The sequence below is a fragment of the Natator depressus genome, chromosome 15 (genome assembly GCF_965152275.1).
Source record: "Natator depressus isolate rNatDep1 chromosome 15, rNatDep2.hap1, whole genome shotgun sequence".
NCBI lineage: Eukaryota > Metazoa > Chordata > Testudines > Cheloniidae > Natator > Natator depressus.
This window is the reverse complement of record NC_134248.1, coordinates 32,492,676-32,508,543: the sequence shown is the minus strand read 5'-3', so window position 1 is coordinate 32,508,543 and position 15,868 is coordinate 32,492,676. Positions and strand designations below refer to the sequence as shown.

General features: G+C 42.6%; 1 protein-coding gene across 2 annotated transcripts in view; it reads left to right on the top strand.

Annotated features, from left to right (window-relative positions):
- The window catches only part of CHEK2 (checkpoint kinase 2), a 53,187-nt gene that overhangs the window by 23,496 nt on the left and 13,823 nt on the right, over positions 1–15,868 (top strand). For both annotated transcript variants that reach the window (XM_074972956.1, XM_074972957.1), the window contains 8 exons: positions 815–905; positions 5,045–5,153; positions 6,695–6,748; positions 8,082–8,143; positions 8,993–9,092; positions 12,214–12,300; positions 13,096–13,259; positions 14,485–14,600. In XM_074972956.1, the coding sequence (XP_074829057.1) occupies positions 815–905; positions 5,045–5,153; positions 6,695–6,748; positions 8,082–8,143; positions 8,993–9,092; positions 12,214–12,300; positions 13,096–13,259; positions 14,485–14,600 (783 nt within the window). The remainder of the gene's footprint in view (positions 1–814; positions 906–5,044; positions 5,154–6,694; positions 6,749–8,081; positions 8,144–8,992; positions 9,093–12,213; positions 12,301–13,095; positions 13,260–14,484; positions 14,601–15,868) is intronic.

Genomic DNA, 15,868 nt, shown 5'->3' with positions numbered 1-15,868 from the left:
AAACAGAGCTAAGGGCTAACCAGTTTCTGCTCAGAAAATCCCATTTTGGATCTCTTCATGTATTCGTTTATGCTACCTACTGGCTAATACAATCCCTCCAGCTAGTGTATTGGTGCATTCTACCAAAGCGCAGGCACCTTCTGCAGCTTTCTTGATGCAAGTGCAGATTGTAGACATTTGTAAAGCAGCCTCTTGGTCTTCAGTCCACACTTTTACTTCTCATTATGCAATTTCCTGTCAGTCCAGAGACAATGCCATTTTCGGATGGATGGTCTTACAATCTCTGTTCAGGTAGACTCCGAACCCACCTCCACGTGTGTTTGATTGTGTTACCTACAGTGGAATGGACGTGTGCAATCACTCGAAATAAAAAAATTACTTACTGTTCTGTCACTGTTGCTCTTTGAGATGGGTTGCATATGTGCATTCCACATTGGAGTCTGTCCAGTATGAAGGAACTGAGAGGGGTTGGGGTGGCTCTGCCCTTTTATACCAGCATGCAGTAGCGTGTGGCGACAGAGGGCGCTCCAGCAACTCTGACTGGTGCCACTGAGGGACAAAAATCTCCAACATCTGTGCATGGGGCATGCATGTATCTATGGTGGAATGTACATGTGTGACACATCTTAGACGACAGCAGTTTCAAAAAGGTAGGTACCCTTTTTTAATATAATTTTTTGTTTCAGTTATATGTTTACTTCTAACGTACAGCACTCTCTTAATTGTTGAATATTAAAATTTAGGAATAGTAGTCACTCCTTGTAACAAAATCTTTAGAGTTAGTAACAAAAATTATCTCCACTCATCTTCCCAGTGTTTGTATTTTCTGATCTTATGGTGGATGATCAGTCGGGGTATCCCAGAGAATTCAGAGAGAAATATATCATGTCAAAGACTTTGGGAAGGTAAGCACCATACTTACTAAAATACTTAGGACTTATTTTCCTTTAGTTCTGTGTGAATGGTATTTGAACTGTAACTAGTATTAACTATTTGCTATTATTTTAGTACTGTTTCAATAATGCTATCCTAGGCACTGTGGTAATAGAAACAAAAACATGTTGCTTTACAGACTAATAAAAGACGAAGGTCCAGATTCTCTCATCCTCCTCCAGCCACTTTTGCCACTTAGGTGAAATCTGGCCTTAACTGGCCAGCTGAGAATTCTCTCAGTGTAGGGCAGTTTTCACCTGGCATATATCAGTGTAAGTGTCTCCTTTGCCAGCAGCCCCACCATAACCTGGCAAAATGGGCAGGAGTTGGGTGGAGCACACCTGAATTATGTCAATTCACAACTTGTGTATTTTCCATTAGAGGAGATCATAGCTGGTTAGCATAGCCTCTAAGATGCTCTGACTTAGATTAGTAGATCAATGCTGGTGCTTAGGCAGAAGGTATTATGCTATATATTATAAACCTGGATGCTAATACAGTTATACAGGGGAGTCAGACTATGTGATCACAATGGTCCTTCTGACTTTCTAATAAATTAATAATATACTGTGAGAATCAAGGAGGTGTAACTTGCTTCCTAATGCACTCAGCTCAGGGAGTGTCTCTGTGCAGGAGAGAATCTGGGTGTGGACCTGTGTCCTGCTGTGTTTACATTAAGATTAGTGTATGAAGGAAATGGGCAAGCACTGGCTAAATATGTGTGTGGGGAGAAACTGAAGACAAGATAATGTGGTTACTGAGGTGATTTTGATTTTTTTTTTAATCTGTCCTTCACTGTAGTTTCCTTCTGCTTTCCAGGGAGCACTTGTGTATGCAAATAAAGCTGTTAAAAGGAGGAGGTAGGATTTGAAGGCCTTGTTGAAGAAGTTTGTTTTGCGGAGAGTATTTGAAAAATTTTAGGATCAGTGATGGACAGTAGTTTACATTCTGTAGTGTTCTCCCTCGTAGAATTTTTCTGAGGTGTTAATAGGACAAACTAATTTTTCACTGCAAAGTGTTCTTACTCCTTAATGCAAAGTCCTTTTTTCAGTTGCCTGTCTTGTAAGTGGTTAGTTACTGCCTATTTGAAATATGGTACCCCTGAAAGTAAGCTCCCAGCGCTGTCTGTAAAATAAGTCTTCTGTTCTGAATGTCCAATAGGTAGCTAACAGCACTCGTGGTAAATCTGAAATTTAGCAGATTTGTTCATTCATTCCCAATCTACATGGCTTTGACATCTCTTATTCCGCTGCTGGGCCATCAGAGTACGGGCTCCTCGGATTGCTGGGATTATAGCTGCCCATTTGCTGGTTTCAGCTCTGAATGATGAAAACAGTTAAAACTGGAACTCTGAATTATGGCACACAGGTAGACCTATTTTCCTTAAAACAGCCGGGTTTGGTCCTCATGCTTCTAATTGACTTGGGTTTAAAACATACTTTTAATTGTGAAACTCAAATATATGATTGGGTACTCACAGTTCTTCGAGTGCTTGCTCATGTCGATTCCATTCTAGGTACGTGCATGCCCACGTGCGTGGTCGTTGGAGATTTTTGCCTTAGCGGTATCCGTAGGGCCAATTGTGACGCCTTCTGGAATGCCACATTAATGCAGCGGTATATCAGGCGTTGTCTGTCCTACTCCTTCTCAGTTCCTTCTTATTGCCCGTGGTGGTTAGTCGGAGTGCCTTTCTTGCTTAACAAGAGCTAGTGTTTTTTTTCTCCTACAAACTTTGTGCCTTAGGGCCTTTTATAAATAGTTTGTATAGTGTTAGTTAAGTAGTTGTTAAGTGTAGTTGTTAGGGGCTGAAAAGAGGTATCTTGTTCTGGCCAAAGGGTCACAAGCAGGGTCACACCTCCCTGACACCCAAGAACAAAGAGGCCAAAAAGCTTGATCTCTTTGGGAGAAAAATTTATTAGACTACCAGCTTACAATTTCGGGTGATGAATCAAGTACTGTTGGGCAGATATAATTCTAATCTTTGGGACGGCCTCAAAAAGTTTCAGGAATCCCTCCTGCAGGGTTTGGTTCCAAGTAATAACAGACAGAACAAAGTAAATTACCAAACAAAATAAAATGAAACACGCAAGTCTAAGCCTAATACAGTAGGAAACTAAATTAAAATAAATCTCACCCTCAGAGATGTTCCAATAAGCTTCTTTGACAGACTGGCCGCCTTCTAGTCTGGGTCCAGCAATCACTCATACCCCTGTAGCTACTGTCCTTTGTTCCAGTTGCTTTCAGTTATCCTTTGGGGTGGAGAGGCTATCTTTTGAGCCAGCTGAAGATAAAATGGAGGGGTTTCCCAGGGGTTTATGTAATCTCTCTTGTGGGTGGAAACCCCTCTATCCCCCTGTGTAGAATTACAGCTACATGATGGAGTTTCGGAGTCACGTGGGCAAGTCACATGTCCATGCTTGACTCAGTTCTTTACAGGCCAATGCCATTGTCCACATGCTAGTTTGAATGTTCCCAGGAAAGTTCAGATGTGCATTGGCGTCTATCAAGATCCATTGTTAGCCAAGTACTCCCAATTACTTGAATAGCCCCTTCCCACTATGTTGACCAGATTTGCCTTAGGCGCTTCCTACAGCGAACACTTTAAATACAAGCATAGAGCCAACACTCATAACTTCAGATATAAAAATGATACATGTATACGAATAGGATGAATACATTCAGTAGAACATAACCTTTGAAAAGATACGTTACATGGAGAATGTAGCATAAAACATTCCATTTGTCATATTTACATTCATAAGCATATTTCTGTAAAGCATTATGGGGTGCAATGGCACACACTAACACCAGTTCAACACATAGAGTTTATTGGAGCGGTTCTTGACTGCATGTGGGCCAGGGCCTTTCTCCTGGAAACACGTTTTCAGGCCATGTCGGACCTGATTTCTCACGTAAGGAGCCACCCGCTCACCATGGCCCCCACCTGCCTGCAATTGATGGGCCACATGGCCGCGTGCATGTACATGGTCATCCCTGCTCGACTTCATCTTCAGCCTCTGCAAGCATGGCTGGTCTTGGTCTATATCCCCAGCAGGCACCTCCTGTCTCTCTCTGGCGGAGTTGTCGGCAATTAGGAACTGAAAGGGCATAGGGCTGGCAGCGCCGGTTATACCAACGCATGAGCGCAGCACTCCAGAGCATGCCACGGCTGGCCCTACGGAAGCCGCTAAGGCAAAAATCTCCTACGACCACACACATGAGTGCGCACACACCTAGAATGGAAGAGACATGAGCAACATATCTCGAAGAACAACAGTTACGAAAGGTAGGTAACCGTTTTTTTAGGAACAGAAAGTCAGGTTTGAAATAGTTTGCTGGCAGTCATGTTACTTTCTGAATCAGTATCCCTCTTCTACCCCATGGTTGCAAGCAGGGGGAAGAACTGAAGGTCAGAGTGTAACCCCTTGTGGGACATCACTATTTGGGTCCTCAAGCAAAAAAGAGAGAAATGGTGACCTGATTTTTTTTTATATAAAATGCCTTTAAAGTGGAATTTTCCCCCAAAGTCTTTGTAGGTCGTAGAAGAGCAGCAAAGTGAAAACAGAAGTCTGAGTGGATTTGTATGGATTTCCTCATATAATCTCATAATCAAAAATAAATGTGTTGCTATATGTACTGCTCAGTGTTGTGCAACCTTGTGGTGCAGGACTTTATGTATTATAATGTCCTTTTGCCACTGGGCTATATTAATGGGGGCTGGGTGGGCTTTGTGAGCTTAAGTCAAAACCGTAGAGATACATTTTGAGAGTTTGTTGTTGTGTTTTTAGCCATTTGTGCAGCTGAAATGCCAACAGTGCTTGTCCTCTGTATTCTCTTAATAGCTTTCAGTCTGGAGTTTTGGTTGTAATTTGATTTCTGTATTAGAACATTGGTGGCTACCAGCATCTATCCTAATCTAATGTGCCTACTACCGATGTGTCTAAATACTGCACACCCAGTCGGCTGCATTCAGCGGGTTAGGAGACAGCAGCATTCTAATCACATGTAATACTCAAGTAGCAAACACGTTCTGTGTTTGATCTATTTTTATTTGTCACCAACATATTGAAAAGTGCTTGCAAGCTTTAACATAACTAAATTTTTATATTAGTGGTGCCTGTGGAGAGGTTAAATTGGCATTTGAGAGGACCACGTGTAACAAAGTTGCTGTAAAGATAATCAATAAACGGAGATTTATAACAAGCGCTGTGAGTGACACAGTAAGTATCTATTTTTCAGCTATCTTGCAGTGATTCTGAAGTATTTGGTAATCCTTTGTGAACATTATAAATGTTTATTGCTATAATTTAAGGTTTTCTGGATTCAGATGTATTTTTGTAATTTGTGAAGTTTTGTGTATATTTATATTTAAAAAAATAAATCAAACCACAGCATTTGTAAGAAATTAAGTGTATTAAACAATTAAGATTAGTTAATAGTTTAGGGCAAATGGTCTTGGTGTTAAATATGGCTAGATGCAGACTCCTTTTGTTACCTCTCCTCTGAGATGGAAGGATCCTTCACATCTTGTTGGGACAGACGATAGTGAGTTTTTCCAGAGACAGCCTGAGATCCAAAAGTATTTTAAATCAAAGCTTATTTAGACAATCAAGAAAAGCTCCAGTTAACTCCACGATAAATGTTACAAGAAATATGCACAGGTCTAAGGATCTCTCGCTCTGGTAGGCCCAAATCCTGAAAGTGTCAGAAGAGGGGGATTGGAAAAAAAAATTCCACTTCCAGAGTTCTGTGCCTGCAGTTCCTTTCAGGCTAATTATTTCATCCCTCTCTCCCTTACGTGGTGCATCTCAGACCAGCAACAGCTGTCAGTTTCCTTCCTCGCTTTGTTGATGTTTCCAGGTGCTTATTATCTTACTAGCCAAGAAGATACCCTTTGTATTTGCATCTTGACAATAAGATTTGTACAACTATGCTATTCTGGAAACATTTCTCTGGTACGAGAATAGCCAGTTAGCTACCATGTTTATTCCCTCCCCCCCCCCCCCCCCCGCTGGTAATAGCTCACCTTACCCGATCACTCTTGTTACAGTGTGTATGGTAACACCCATTGTTTCGTGTTCTCTATGTATATAAATCTCCCCACTGTATTTTCCACTGAATGCATCCGATGAAGTGAGCTGGAGCTGACGAAAGCTTATGCTCAAATAAATTGGTTAGTCTCTAAGGTGCCACAAGTACTCCTTTTCTTTTTTTGATTCTGTTGCATTTATAGTTACATTTTTCTTTGTATAAACCTTGGTCATCTACTTGTTAAGGGCTCCTTGATTATGGGGTACGTACAAAGAAGAACTCAGTGGACTATATCTCCCATGATGTACCAAGAGGTGAGACCGTGTTGCATTGTGAAAGATGTAGTCTAACCAGGGAGCCCAACCACACAGGAGAATGGGAGCCTTAGGCACCCGAACTATAACTCCCATGAGATGTACTGTGGCAGCATTTCAGAATAAATTTATTTTAGTTTGGGGCCAAAATGTTAGATTTTTTTGTTTTTTCGTCAAATACATCAAAATTTCCCATGGAAGATTTCAAGTTAAGGAATTTTTTCCATTTTTGTTGAAATTTTCAGCAGGAGATTTTTTTTTTCTGATGAGCTCTGCTATTTACATTGTAGCCACCTTAAAATTGTTAGGATGGAGCAAATGTATGTTGTGTTTTCATAGGTACATTGCTGCAAAAGTCCATTTATAAACAGTATTACTGCTTGTTCTCTCTGACACTTCAGTTCTCTTTTAAATAGGATCCAGCTTTTAATGTTAATACAGAAATTGAGATTTTGAAGAAAATAAATCATGTGAGTATAGTCTTAAAATCTGATTTATCTTTTAATGTATATTCTGATTTTCTTGCTTGCTCATCTTCTTTTGAGGTTTCTATAGTCTGGTAACTAATGCTTCAGTTACAGTTAGGAGGAACAGCTTCTTAATTTTAATTTTGTCTTTTCCTGATTGGGTAGCAATGGTCACTTATTTTGCCTATTGTAGATAAGGTTACAAAGCACTTTCTGTTCTACCCCATATCTTTATATGCTTGTTGTAACTATTCCAAAACTTGCATCTTTGAAATTGAAATTTGGATTGAAATTTTCTTTACTTGGTCTCTGTTTGAACCACTGATCAGAAAATAAGACTTTCCTTGATACATCTTTCTGTGAATATTGCTAGATGGCCAAGCTTGCTGACCTAGCTTTGGCCTCGACCAAATCTCCACGAAACCATGTGTTTGAAACTGCTTCGGGTCAGAGACCCTAATCCATGGTAGTAAATTTTTTCTTTTTTCTTTTTTCCTTTTTTTTTTTTTTTTGTTCTTGTCAAGGTCCAGACTCCAGAGGAAATAATTACTCCCCCCCCCCCCCCCCCCAAAATTGATAAGTAAATAAAAACATTTTGGGGTCTATTCAAAAATGTCTGGTGGTCCAGATTAGGCCCATGGTGCACCTATTGACTACCCTTGTCTAGTCAATCAGAACATCCAGCGTGGGAATCTTCAGATCTGAGTTAATTCGATAACACTGTTTGAAACTTTCCATTGACTTAAATAATAAACCCCACAAAAGTAGTACACTTCCAAATACCTTAGACACACCATCAATTTGAAATTGAGTAAATTTAATAGAAAAAAATTAAGTCTTATACCTGCTCCTGAATTCCTTTGGCAATTTTAGTGGATTTACTAAATTTTACCCTTTTTCCTGGTTTTTTTTTTTTTAAATTCTCTCTCCCTTTTGCTGTATGTCAACCCTCCACAAAAGGGGAACTCAAGTACAGTGGAATAGTATAATTGATTAGACAGAATGCATTGGCAGAGCTGTGTGGGAGCTCATCATAAGAATAACAAGGGGGTTTCAGATTGTAATTGAGGTTCATCGAGAGAAATGTTTTGGGGGAAAACTTCCACGGCACATGTCTGCACTAAGCAGACAACTTGTCACATTAGTCTCACTACGATTAATATAAAATTCACTTGCATTTTTTTAAAAAGAGAAACCTATATCAGCATAGTGTCCTGCCACGTATACTTTGGATTGTGCACCATTCTGCAATTATTTTCTTGGGTAATATTTTCTTGTAATATTAGTTTTCATAAAATGATTGTGTCGTTTTGTTGTTTCCTTCCTCTTTTGCTAGCCCTGCTTAATCAAGATAAAAAACTTCTTTGATGCAGAAGATTATTATATTGTTTTGGAATTGTAAGTAATTTGCATTCAATTTGTTCCAGAGTAAATGTTTTACTGCCATAAATAAAATAATATAATTTTAATAACTTGAACCTGACTTTATGATGATCTCAGATGCTGTCCAAACCCTTGGTAAAACTGGGGGTTAGGATAGACAGGAAAATCATTCTTTTGGAGTTGCAGAGGCACTCCACTCCGGCAGGATTCTCTGCCCTGTCATCCTGATCAATTGCAGCTGATGTGGTGGATCACATAAGTAGAGAGAGTCTCAAAAAGAGCACAGGCCTGGATTATTGAGAGCTTTATTGTTCGAGGTCTGCTTCTTAACCTGGATCTGGAACTTGTTGGGGAGCCAGAGAAGGGTAAGTGGGTGGCCAGATGATGAGCCAGTTGCAGCTTCTGCATGGCCTTCACGGTCAGTCCCAGGTAGTACTATCTGAAGATGATGAGAGCATGGATTGCTGTAGCTGCAGGTTTGTGTGATAAGAAGGGTGAAGTCTCCTGGCTACCCAAAGAGGATAGAAGGTATTCCAAGGCTTTGTGCTACATTGACAAGCAATGGCCAGATGGTCTCTTAGGAGATGAACTTCCTTGTAATAGTGCTTCTGCTTTCCTGTTAACATCACCTCCATCTTTTCTGGATTTAGTTTCAGCTAGCTCAAGACCAATTTATTTTTACTATGCAGGTCACGTTTAAGAATTTATACACACGTGCCCAATGAATGCGTTTCAGAAAATGAATATACTTTACTTTTCATTGGGGTCTTTTCTTTTAGAGAAGCTTTTCAGTCTCAGGCTTTCCCAGTGAGGTCTAACTTCTGAAACCAGTATATTGAATCTCTTTCTGTATTTCTGTTTCAGGATGGAAGGAGGAGAGTTATATGACAGAGTGTCGAGATCAACGAAGATGAAAGAAGCTACCTGCAAGCTCTATTTTTATCAGATGTTGTTGGCTGTAAAGGTAAATATTCCTGAATGTGTATAAAGAAAAATATGATTTTTCTCTGACTGTGCAATCAGTGCATCCGATGAAGTGAGCTGCAGCTCACGAAAGCTTATGCTCAAATAAATTTGTTAGTCTCTAAATGCCACAAGTCCTATTTTTCTTTACTTCTATCATTTGTGCTTGCATGTATTTTTACAGCAGTAAATGGAATCTTCTTCTTATTCATAGAAGAGATTTAGGCCAGCGTTCCTTTAGCTGCTATGCTAACCAATATGGAAAGGATCCATTCTCTTCCACAGGGGTTTTAATCTGGCCCTCAAGTTCCCACTGGGGAGCGGGATCTGGTGCTTGCCCCACTCTGGCGCTTCAGCTGGCGAGCAGGGTCGGGGGCTGTTCCACGCAGCTCCCGGAAGCAGCGGTATGGCCCCCCTCAGGCTCCTATGCGTAGAGGTAGCCAGGGGACTCCGCTCTGCACGCTGCCCCCACCCCAAGCACCGTCAGACCCACCCCCAGAAACCTCCCCCAGCTGCAGGAAGCTCAGCATCCTCTCCTGCTTCTGGCCCCCATTGCTCCTCAGCTGCGGAGGGAGGGGTCACTGTATGTGGGGACTGCTCCCCCATCCACCCAACCTCTGTGCATCTGGACCTCCCATACCCAAACACCCCGGCCAGGGCTCACCCTGTACACCCAGATATCCCCCCTAGCCATTCAAACCCCACCTCAGTGAACCTCAGCCCCTGCATCTGGAGCTCCCCTGCCTCCGGACCCCAACCCCTGCAGCCACACCACCCCACACTGAGCTCCCTGCACTCAAACCCCCACCCTGATGAGCCCCACCCCTGCACCACCCTGAGTCCCCACCCCCAGACCCCCACACCACTGACCCCCAACTAGCTGCAACCCAGACTCCCACCAAGCCCCTCTCTCCCAGCACCCAGACCCCTCCACTGAGCCCCAACCATATTCACCTGGAAGCCCCTGCAAAGTCCCATTGCCCCTGCTCCTGGAACCCCCCAAATGAGCCTCTGTGCATCCAGATCCCGCCCCCCCAACACCTGAGACTCCCCCACTGAGCTGCCTGCACCCAGATTGTCTCCCACAGAATCCTCTCACTCCACACCTGGATCTTCCCCCCCACTGAGCCCCTTCACACTTGGATCCTTCCTGGTTGAGTCTGACTGCCCCACATGTGGTGCTCCTGGCACAGAGGGGCAGGGCCCCAGGGTATTTCTTGGGCAGGTCCAGGCCTTGTGCTGTATCAGGGTCGAGTACATCCTCACCACTCAGTCTGTGTACCAGGGGTGGAGGGTGGGGAGGCTCCAGGGTGATCTCCCACCTGCATACGGCCAGTGGCCAGTGCTCCCCACTGCCATGCTGGAGCCTCTGCATTTATTTATTGACAAATAAAGCTTGCAGAATATTGCAGGCTTTTAAAATATGTGCAGAATTTTTAATTTTTTGGTGCAGAATGCCCTCAGGAGTAACAGACTGGACCCCTGTCTCAGTCTGGACTCACCCCAGCCTTTCCCTTCAGGTTGGTTTCTTTGTCCCCTCAGGTACTTTCAGCAGTCTTTCTTCTTGGATAGGCAAAAGAGGAGAGTCTGGAATGCCTTCCCTCCCAGCCTTAAATAGAATTTACATAAGGCGGGAAGCCTTTTGGTTCCTAAACTTGACCACCTCGTCCTGCCAGTGGAAAATTACAAGAAGTCCAAGATAGTGTATTAGGTGACCAGACCACCTGACCTAGTAGTGTCACAGTTATGTCCCAGGACGCCTCCCAGGAGGGGGAAAGATTAGTATAATCACAGTCTTGTTGTTCCTTCCTAGTGGACCATCAAATCTGATGGCCTGTCGTCTGGTGGGTGTCTTCCCAATACATACCCAGTTGTAATTGTTACACAGTCCATATTGCTAACTTTAGATGCAGAAATGATGCATGCATACAAATCGGATAATCACATTCAATATATAATAACCTAAAGTAGAAACAGTTATGTCATATCCATATCATAATAATATTTCCATAAAGAATATGGAGTATAATGTCACACCCCCACTATATAAATTGTTCCAACACCACTGTGTAGTGGTGTTTGCCTTAGCAAACTAAGGCAGGGAAATGTACTTAATTTAAGAAGGTTTGAACACAGAAAAAGAGATTGGCTCTTAATATCAAAAAAGAGATCGAGGACCAAAATTCCTTAGTGTCATCATGAAGAATCTGTTTTGATAACGTGGCATATGGATGAACTGTAGGGAAGGCACAGCTTTCCTGTTCTACATAGTCTACCTGTGGAGATTAGAAGCTGCTGTGTAGCATCTGACAAATATTTTAAATCTTTTTTCAGAGTAGCAGCCGTGTTAGTCTGTATTCGCAAAAAGAAAAGGAGTACTTGTGGCACCTTAGAGACTAACACATTTATTTGAGCATAAGCTTTCCTGAGCTCCAGCTCACTTCATCGGATGCATTCAGTGGAAAATACAGTGGGGAGATTTATATACATAGAGAACATGAAACAATGGGTGTTACCATACACACTGTAACGAGAGTGATCACTTAAGGTGAGCTATTACCAGCAGGAGAGCGGCGGGGGAAAAAACCTTTTGTAGTGATAATCAAGGTGGGCCATTTCCAGCAGTTGACAAGAACATGGAATAACACTCTGCTTCTCTTACGTATGTCAGTAGTCTTAATCATGGAGTAATGACCAACAAGAACATTCTTGTCGACTGCTGGAAATGGCCCACCTTGATTGTCACTACAAAAGGTGTCTCCCTTCCGCTCTCCTGCTGGTAATAGCTCACCTTAAGTGATCTCTCTTGTTACAGTGTGTATGGTAACACCCATTGTTCCATGTTCTCTATGTATATAAATCTCCCTACTGTATTTTCCACTGAATGCATCTGATGAAGTGAGCTGTAGCTCACGAAAGCTTATGCTCAAATAAATTGGTTAGTCTCTAAGGTGCCACAAGTACTCCTTTTCTTTTTAAATCTTTTTGTGAACCATATAGCTTCAAATACACACTTTTCAAATGAATCTGTTTGTTACTTGCATCATCATCATTGGAAAGACTTGGAAGTTCACATTTTAATGCATGCATTCTGTGTTTTGTGTGTGTGTTTGTTTGCATAGTATCTTCATGAAAATGGTATTATACATCGGGATCTAAAGCCAGAGAATGTGCTACTTTCATCTTCTGAAGAAACTTGTCTTATAAAGGTGAGGAAGAAACTTCTATCTCTGCATTTTTTTCTTTATTCAAAACTTTGGAATGTTCTTCAGCAATTCTTCTCTAAATATTGAATTCCAACACACAAAAAAATTAACATGGCATTAAGATTGCTGACGCGCATTCCTAAACAATAGAGGCTAAAAATACAGGAAATCTTGAGTTAAGGTTCTTTCACAAACTTTAGAAATCACTTCCTCTCTCCTGAATATTTCAATCAATACATACATAAAAGTATGAATAAGAATTTTCGCATTTAATATTTCACACAGTAATCAGTGGAATAACACTCTGCTTCACTTGTGTATGTCAGTAGTCTTAATCATGGAGTCATGACCAACATTACAATAATTATCCATGCTGTTTGGTGTCTTGCTGTGTTTTTGCCTGAGAGACTTAAGTATTGAGTAGGTTTCGAGATTGAACCATTGCTGTACATGAAATAGTCTCTCCAGGGTAGCCATGAATCCATAGTGCTGCTACTTATGCTTTTCCTCCATCTGGGGATAAATAGAATACTTCAAATTGGTGTTCAATCCAACACTCTTTGCTAGCACTAAAACTCAAACCTCTCTGTCCCAACTCCCCCACAAAATGAGTCTCTTGTCCTGCTGAGTTTTCTGCTGAAGTCCTCTGCTGGATAGAACTTAGTACATAGTTGTGTACTGGCAAAATGCCTTGGAAATTAGAGCCATAAATCTCTCTCCTGATACTTGCTAACTAGTATAGTGTATTCTAGTATGTGTTAAAATAAAAACTGACTTAGTGTTATTCTCATAAACAAGATTACAGATTTTGGACAATCCAAGATTCTTGGAGAATCATCACTAATGAGAACATTATGTGGTACTCCCACGTATCTCGCCCCTGAAGTTCTCAATTCACTTGGGACAGCTGGGTATAGCCGTGCTGTGGACTGCTGGAGTTTAGGAGTTATTCTTTTTGTATGGTAAGAAACTTCATGGCTGACAGTTCAATTGAACAGTCATACATGGGTGGAGGTCTTAGGCCTTTATTTAAGTACGTTTGCTAATGAGTGTGTGTGTCCCATTTTCAATCCTGGAACAGATGTTGTGAAATGCATATTCGCATTAAGGTGGATAGAAAGTTGGCTAGATTGTCGGGCTCAACGGGTAGTGATCAATGGCTCCATGTCTAGTTGGCAGCCGGTATCAAGTGGAGTGCCCCAAGGGTCGGTTTTGTTCAATATCTTCATAAATGATCTGGAGGATGGTGTGGATTGCACCCTCAGCAAGTTTGCAGATGACACTAAAGTGGGAGGAGAGGTAGATACATTGGAGGGTAGGGATAGGATACAGAGGGCCCTAGACAAATCAGAGGATTGGGCCAAAAGAAATCTGATGAGGTTCAACAAGGACAAGTGCAGAGTCCTGCACTTAGGACGGAAGAATCCCATGCACCGCTACAGACTAGGTACCGAATGGCTAGGCAGCAGTTCTGCAGAAAAGGACCTAGGGGTTACAGTGGACGAGAAGCTGGATATGAGTCAACAGTGTGCCCTTGTTGCCAAGAAGGCCAATGGCATTTTGGGATGTATAAGTAGGGGCATTGCCAGCAGATCGAGGGACGTGATCGTTCCCCTCTATTCGACATTGGTGAGGCCTCATCTGGAGTACTGTGTCCAGTTTTGGGCCCCACACTACAAGAAGGATGTGGAAAAATTGGAAAGAGTCCAGCGGAGGGCAACAAAAATGATTAGGGGGCTGCAGCACATGACTTATGAGGAGAGGCTGAGGGAACTGGGATTGTTTAGTCTGCGGAAGAGAAGACTGAGGGGAGATTTGATAGCTGCTTTCAACTACCTGGAAGGGGGTTCCAAAGAGGATGGCTCTAGACTGTTCTCAGTGGTAGCTGATGACAGAACAAGGAGTAATGGTCTCAAGTTGCAGTGGGGGAGGTTTTTCACTAGCATGATGGTGAAGCACTGGAATGCGTTACCTAGGGAGGTGGTGGAAAATCCTTCCTTTGAGGTTTTTAAGGTCAGGCTTGACAAAGTCCTGGCTGGGATGATTTAGTTGGGGATTGGTCCTGCTTTGAGATGACCTCCTGAGGTCCCTTCCAACCCTGATATTCTGTGATTCTACAACAGTCAGTCTTTCAACTGCTGTAGCAAAAGCTGCATTATCCATTATATTTGTTTTTCTTTTATTTAGCCTGTGTGGATATCCACCATTCAATGAACAAAATACTCAGCTATGTCTGAAAGATCAAATTACCCGTGGAGAATATACATTTATTCCAAGAGAATGGAAGCATGTATCGGATATGGGTATGTTTACGTTACAATGGCTGTAGAAGTATTTTGCTGACCCTCTAAAGTTTCCGCTGTGCCTTAATTGGTATCTTTGGGTACGTCTACATTTCAGCTGGGAGGTGTGAATCCCAGTTCTCAGAGACACCTGCACTAGCTCTGCTTCAGCTAGTGCACTAAAAATAGTAGCATTGCTGAAGTAGCACCAGCATTGGCTTGGGCTTGTTGCCCAAGTATGTACCCAGGGATCCGTGCTTGCTGATCAATTAAGGTGGGTAGCCTTAATTGTTAAGAGCCCACCTTAACTGACTAGTCTCATTAGAGTTGGTATGGCAACACCCATTTTTTCTTGTTCTTTGTGTCTGTCTGTCTATCTATCTATCTATCTTCCTACTGTATTATCCACTGCATGCATCCGATGAAGTGGGTTTTAGCCCACGAAAGCTTATGCCCAAATAAATTTGTTAGTCTCTAAGGGTATGTCTACACTATGAAATTAGGTCGACTTTATAGAAGTCGGTTTTTTAGAAATCGTTTTTATATCGTTGATTGTGTGTGTCCCCACACAAAATGCTCTAAGTGCATTAAGTGCTTTAACTCGGCGGACTGCTTCCACAGTACCGAGGCTAGCGTCGACTTCCGGAGCGTTGCACTGTGGGTAGCTATCCCACAGTTCCCACAGTCTCTGCCGCCCATTGGAATTCTGGCGTGAGATCCCAATGCCTAATGGGGCGAAAACATTGTCGTGGATGGTTCTGGGTACGTGTCGTCAGGCCCACCCTCCCTCCCACCCTCCGTGAAAGCAACGGCAGACAATCGTTTCGCGCCTTTTTTCCTGGGTTACCTGTGCAGACACCATACCACGGGAAACATGGAGCCCGCTCAGCTCACTGTCACCGTGCGTCTCCTGGGTGCTGGCAGACGCGGTACTGCATTACTACACAACAGCAGCTCATTGCCTTGTGGCAGCAGACGGTGCAATAGGCCTGATAACCATCGTCATTATGTCCTGGGTGCTCTTGGCCACCTCGGTGAGGTCGGTCAGGAGCGCCTGGGGAGACATGGGCACAGGGACATAAATAGAAATGAGTCAACCAGGTCATTCTCTTTAGTCCTGCTGTAAGTCGTATTACACGTCTTCTGCTGAGCAGCCAGGAGATGGGGATGGCTAGCAGTCCTACCGCACCGTCTACTGCCAGCCTAAGATGTAAAAAATAGATGGAGTGGATCAAAACAAGAAATAGACGAGATTTCTTTTGTATTAATTTGCTCCTCCCTCTCTCCCT